The sequence below is a fragment of the Acanthisitta chloris genome, unplaced genomic scaffold, assembly GCF_000695815.1.
Source record: "Acanthisitta chloris isolate BGI_N310 unplaced genomic scaffold, ASM69581v1 scaffold31924, whole genome shotgun sequence".
Classification (NCBI taxonomy): domain Eukaryota; kingdom Metazoa; phylum Chordata; class Aves; order Passeriformes; family Acanthisittidae; genus Acanthisitta; species Acanthisitta chloris.
The window spans coordinates 1-6,534 of NW_008671580.1; the positions used below are offsets into that span (position 1 = coordinate 1).

At 39.2% G+C, this 6,534-nt stretch overlaps 1 protein-coding gene across 1 annotated transcript; it reads left to right on the plus strand.

The window, feature by feature from the left end:
* Nucleotides 1-786: 786 nt before the first annotated feature.
* STRAP (serine/threonine kinase receptor associated protein) lies at nucleotides 787-5,760 on the plus strand. The gene is made up of 10 exons (XM_009074157.1): nucleotides 787-911; nucleotides 1,644-1,725; nucleotides 1,974-2,046; nucleotides 2,685-2,781; nucleotides 3,392-3,529; nucleotides 4,061-4,197; nucleotides 4,595-4,744; nucleotides 5,297-5,362; nucleotides 5,615-5,617; nucleotides 5,699-5,760. Exons 1-10 carry the CDS (start codon nucleotides 787-789, stop codon nucleotides 5,758-5,760), a joined length of 933 nt encoding a protein of 310 aa, XP_009072405.1.
* The last annotated feature ends 774 nt before the right edge of the window (nucleotides 5,761-6,534 follow it).

The following is a 6,534-nucleotide window of genomic DNA, read 5'->3' on the forward strand; positions in this document are numbered from 1 at the left end:
GCGGTGGCTGCCCCAACCCTGGCAGTGTTCAGAGCCAGACTGGATGAAGCCTTGAGCAACCTGCTCTGGTGGGAGGTGTTCCTGCCCTGGGCAGGGGACTGGGACTAGATGATCTGTAGGGTCTATTCCAACCCTTAAAATTCTTTGTTGTGTTAACCTTACATATGTATCCATAAGTTTTAAAGGACATTCCTTTCTGCTATAAAGTGCTTCCAGTTTGGCTTTATGTCTGGTGTGAACAACTCTTGGATAGCCTCCCAGTAAAAATAACCACACAAAACGCTTTCTATTCCTGTTTCATTGTTGTGACCCTATGTGTTTTAAAACATATCAAATTACAAACAGAAGACTTGTTTCTGCATACTGATAATATTGTTCCAAAGCAAAGAAACAAATGTGTCCTGCTTGAAGAACACTTTAGCAAAAATAAAGCCTAAATGAAGTGCTCTTTTCTGCCTCCCTTCTATTGTAACTCAAACCTGAAAAAAGCTTTTATGAGAAAACTTTTATCTCATTGGGAGTAGTGTTGGAATGTCCAGACAGTTTAGATGCATGGAGCAAGTACAGCTGCACATTTGAGCTCTTCACCTAAACTCTTCTGCAGAAATGGCTTCACAAAGCATGGGGTGTATTTCATATACTATTCCATAATAGGTTCATAAAGTATGGACTAACTCCCTTACGCCAGCATTCTGTGTGCTGGAACAAGGGAAAACTTTACAGAAGCTTCCTTATTTTATCACGTTTCCTGAGCATTGGTTTTGTTTCTGTGAAGATGGGAAGCCTATGCTGCGTCAGGGCGACACAGGAGATTGGATTGGCACCTTTCTGGGTCACAAAGGTGCAGTTTGGGGTGCCACTTTGAACACGGATGCCACTAAAGCAGCTACAGCAGCAGCAGATTTTACAGCGTAAGTGATTCACTGTCCTTGTGGTCTGTGTTTTGGTTTTAGTCTGTCGCGCTCTTTGGTGATGATACAGCTGTTCCAAATCACTGATTCATTTGGGTTTCTTTAGTAATTGTTTTGCCTAGCCAAGTTAAAACCTAGACTTTCAGCTTCTTGAAAGCAGCCACAGTTAATTCCATCGTGATGAACAACTTGTGATTGCTTCTTGATATACTTAATTATCATACTGGTTTGCTAGAATAATTTTATTGCAGCTCTAATCTCTAGCACTGTAGTTATAGCAGAGTTGAAAGAGATATTTATTTTGTATCTAGCAGTGAGCCTCTTTTTACTACAAGAAATGTCTAGTGAATTATTTCTTTGATGTTTATGATTGTTTATGCTGTTTGCAGCATAGATTAATATTTGGCAAGTTGAGTCTTGTTAGTAGAGGTCAATCTCTATTAATGAGACTGCAGAGAAGATCTACCTTGGTCTTAAAACTAAAATGCTAATTAGTCTGCATTACCCCAAAGAAGAAGATAAAGGAAAGTGGTAGGATAGTCAAAAAAAAAGCTTTAGTAGTAGCGTATGAAGTATTCTTACTGACTTGTTGGGTTATAACTTGCAAGAATGTAGCACTTGTGATGAAATGTCCTGATGGCATCAGGAAAAATTGCTCACAGACTCTTCTGACTGTCCAAGCTGATTTGTACTGGTGCTTCTAAAATATAAATGTTTCCTCTTGCTGTTTAGCAAAGTGTGGGATGCTGTGTCAGGCGATGAACTAATCACATTGGCTCACAAACACATTGTCAAAAGTGTGGATTTTACACAGGTATGAGAAACCTTTATACCTTATTCACCAGGGAAGTAAGCTCTTTAGTATGTTTTGCTATTAGCTACTTTTCTACTCTTTATATATGTCTAGATGGGCAAATAGTCGAGTCATATACCACTGCTGGGTTTTAAGATTGTAGGTTAAATGCAGTAAGTGTGTTAGGGGCTGTCTGAGAGAAAGAGCTGTTGTTGTAGGCTGGTATTATGATTCAAAATGGAGTTGACTCTCTGTAACTTCTGTTTCAGGATAGCAATTATCTGTTAACAGGTGGACAAGATAAACTGTTGCGTATCTATGACTTGAGCAAGCCAGAGGCAGGTGAGTTGCTTTTAGAACTGATTCTTGTATTTCGGAGTCAAATACAAGTTATTACAAAGAATTAGAGTTGCTTTCTATTAAGGATCACAAAAGACCAAGTTGAGGATTGTTTTACAAATGTAATGTTTCCAACCTTTTGTTATAGTAAGATCATAGAATTGTTTGGGTTGGAAGGGACATTAAAGATCACCTAGTTCCAACCCCTGTTCTGTGGACTACTAGACCAAGTTGATTAAAGTCCCATCCAGCCTGGCCTTGAACACTTCAGGGATGGGGCAGCCACAGGTTAGGTTTGTGTGTAACAGACTTCAAGCAGAGCATGTTTCAGACTCACTAGAAATAGGTATAATTAATTAAAATTTAGTCATCTGAAGAAAAAAAGACTCCACATCTTTGTGTGTTTGAATTTGTGTTGATACTGAACTACAGATCGTTGACATAACCTAGTGATGTTTTTTAAATTCATTCAGATACCCAGTTTACATTTAACTTGGTCCTGGAATAGGATCCTCAAATAAAGTCATAAGTGCTTGAAGTAGTTGTACAGTTTCTAATAAATGGAAAAGAAAGCTCCCAAACTGCTGCATGACATTATTTCATTTTCTTACATGTATTAAAATATTTGCCTTCTTTTTAAGAACCTGACATTGTCAGTGGACATACTTCTGGCATTAAAAAGGCTTTGTGGAGCAGTGATGACAAACAGATTCTTTCAGCTGATGATAAAACTGTTCGGTAAGAAAACATTAACTTTTGGGTTTCCAAAGAGCTCAGTTTTATTGTTATAATCTATGTGAGAACACAGTTATGTTATTTTGGTAAAGGCTGTAAGTAACACAGGTTATTTGATCCTAGATTATTGTAGCTGCATGCTGAGTACAACTCTCTTCTTCTGACAGAGATCATATCTGTGAAAACCTGGCTGCTGGGGAGATGAATTGACAAAGGCCCTTCCTCAGACTGCTCTCCAGAAAGCTGAGGAAGCAGTTAGGCTTTCTGGCTGATATGAGCAGTGTCATCTCATGCCTAGCAGACTTACCATTGTTAGAAACGGAACAGTCTTTTCTGCTGTGTGGCAGGAAGGATGGGGGAGGGTGAAGTCTCTGGTGCAGTTTCCCCGTAGGCACCTTTTCAGCTCCAGTTGAGAATTCTCCAGGTGAGAATGAAAATAATGCCATGGAAAGTCTGAAGGACCTGTGGAATCAAATCACGTTCTTTAAGTGCCTTTTTTGGTCCAGGTCTTGCCATTGATGGGAGATGACAATTGTTGACTTGCTGAAGTCATCTGAGAGTCTTTTTTTTTTTTTTCTTTTTTTCCCCCCCCTCCTTCATGTTTTCTCTTAAGCCTCTGGGACCGGAGTACCATGACTGAGGTGAAGTCACTAAGCGTTGCAATGTCAGTGAGCAGCATGGAATACGTTCCAGAAGGGCAGATACTTGTGATAACCTACGGGAAGACTATTGCTTTTCACAGTGCCGAAACGTGAGTCCACAGCACAGGAGTTCTCACAGGTTGAGTCATGGGCTTGATTGTGAGGGAAAACTGCCTGTACAAGGCCTGAATCACCAAACTGGCAGCAGTGGACATCTTTGCTTGTCTTCTTGTCAGAGGCAGTGTAAAACAACTACTCTCTTACAAAACAGTGAACCCTGTCTATAAGATACCAGACTGAGGGTCCAGTGCCATTTTCATATTTCACACTAATTGTAATTGTGGTTACCTAACTTTCAGCCAGAGTTCAGTTCAGTGGTTTTCACAGAACTAATTATTTATACATCTCTATGATGTTTTAAGAAAGCAAGTTACATACTTCAGCATATTCCAGAAAGTAGGTCTGAATGTGTGAACTTTTTTTTTTTTTTCTTATTCTGAACTAGTTTCCAGCTTGGTGAACGAGATTTGCAAGTATTAAAACTTGCTTCAGAAGCTCTGTGGGGTTGTATTCTATTCTCTTTTTTGCTCTTAGGACTTTTCTTTTTGAGTGAACTTTACTAACAAACTTTTCTCCCTCAGTCTAGAGCAGATCAAATCCTTTGAAGCACCTGCTACAATCAATTCTGCATCACTTCACCCTGCAAAAGAATGTTTGGTTGCAGGTGGTGAAGATTTTAAACTCTATAAATATGACTATAATACAGGAGAAGAATTAGGTATGTTTGTCTTTTATAATAAAGAGTTCTGAAATGGGCATTAAATTAATGAAATAAGGACTAGTAGATGAAACTGTTGTACTCAAATAAGGTCTTAGCATAGCATTCTTGTTGAAGGAACAGAGCATGTGCACTTGGTGCTGCTGGCTTGCTTTATAGTTTTGTCTAGAATTAGTAACACCTTTTTCCTTGCAGTTAATGAACCATTAATAGTTTACCTAAATTAGACATTGCTGAGTTACCAATTCATGGGAGCTTTGTTTTGCATCAGAAATTAAATGCTGAGAAAGTGCCTTCCCATCAGTGTTTTTTCCCCCTCTTCTGATCAGTTTGTACTTAATAATTTCAGTTGTTGGCTGAGATTTGAAATTGATGGTCCTGATATGTTCTCTTACAGAATCTTACAAAGGACACTTTGGTCCAATTCACTGTGTGAGGTTCAGCCCTGATGGAGAGTTGTATGCAAGTGGCTCTGAGGATGGTACACTAAGGCTGTGGCAGACAACAGTAGGGAAAACCTATGGCCTTTGGAAGTGTGTAGTTCCTGGTAAGTGTGTGCTTGTTCCTGATGAGGCTTGGCTGCTCCGTGTGTGCTTTTTAAGTCTTAACTATCATTAGTGGTATTTCTGAATTTCATATAGTAACTGCTGTCTTCTGAGGGTTTCTGTATCCTCTCACAGCTGTTAAGTTTAAGGATGTACTTAAATAAGCAATTAACATCAAACCTGTAACTTAACTAATATAGGCACTTTGTGAGTGTTTAAGCAAATATTCTGATGTGTTTTTATGTTGAAGATCAAGAAATATGCAATACCACCTTTATAATTCTGAAAGAGATAATCTCAAGACAGTAGTGTGAGTGGTAGTTTTATTTTATATTGTCCTTTGGTTCTCTAAACTTTGGGGGAAGGGAAGCAATGTCTAGAAAACTGCAAGTGAGTGTTCATTCATGGATTTGCTTACCCAGCTGTTTCTCCTCAACACTAAATTAACTGGAAATGACCTTTTTTTTTTGAAGTGGGTGGTTGGAATTGAAGGTATTGAGTGATTTTTTTCTTTTTATTTTTTTTTTTTTCCTTTTTTTTCTACTCCTCTACAGAAGAGGAGAATGCAGAAGCAGCAAAAGCAAGGACTACCCTTCCAGGAACTGCAGAGGAGGAAATAGGTAATGAAATGAACTGCCAGCTTCAACTCAGCTGAGTGTTAAGAGATCAGTCAAGATGATAGCATTCCTTAGTATGGAAGAGGTAGCTTCTGTCAAGTACCTTCTGGCATTTTTCACTCTTTTCAAAAGATCTTTGAATGCATTTCCCTGAAAATCACCATGTGGCAAGTGTCAGACTCGTGACTGGAGCTGTGCAGGCTGAACAGATGGGGTAGAATAGCTGGATCAGGTTGAATGGGAAAACAAACTGAGCTGGTCTTAAGCAATCCCTGCAACATTTCCTTGGTTTGTCTAGCTAAGGTGAAGTTAAATAACATCCTTTTAATTTCATTGCAGAAGAGATTGCCTCTGAAAACTCAGATACCGTGTACAGCTCAACTCCTGAAGTTAAGGCCTGATTACTGCAACTGTTACGTGACACAGGGACACCTGAGACTAAATCAAGAGTGACCAAGATCAGCCTTCCCGAGTGCGCGCGACGCAAGGCAGACGGCAGCGATTGATGGAATGCGGTGGAACTGGCTGGGTGTTGTCTGCAACAGAACTCAGTATCCAAATAAAATCCCAAAAGACAAGTAGTAGAGTTTTGCTGTCTTTTTGGCATAACTGCCTACTGTCTTTTCAAAGAAGTGTGCAAGCCAAGATCCAGTCTCTCCAATTTCATTTAGACTCGTAGTGTTCTCTTTATTATGGAGAAGAGATACAATGGCTTTTACCCTTTGGTTTTTTTTTCTTGAAAGTTGGAAAAATTGGCTCTAATTGAAGGGATTATGTACTTACAGGGTTTTGTTTCATTCTTCAGAACGTTTGACTGTTTTCAGTTGTCTAAATAAAATGCCTCTCCAAACTCGTGCGTCACTGCTGAGCATTGGGTTCATGAGATGGAAAAACAACCAAATTAATCACGTAATCCTTGCTAGCATCTTGGGTTTGTACCATCCAGAGGAAAAGCAAAAGAATGTTTGAGTGCTGGTACAGAGTGGGGCAAGTTCTTTGATCTGTAAGCTTTGTGTCTTTTTTTATTCTTTAACGTTTGAATGTAAACATAAGTCTCTCATATGAAAACCAGTGAAAACTCTTGAATTAAACTTGCTGCCTGAAATATTTGGTTGTACTTGAGAATCTTGGAGGTTGGCTATGAATCTGTGTAAAGCTTGGGTTTAGTCCTCCAG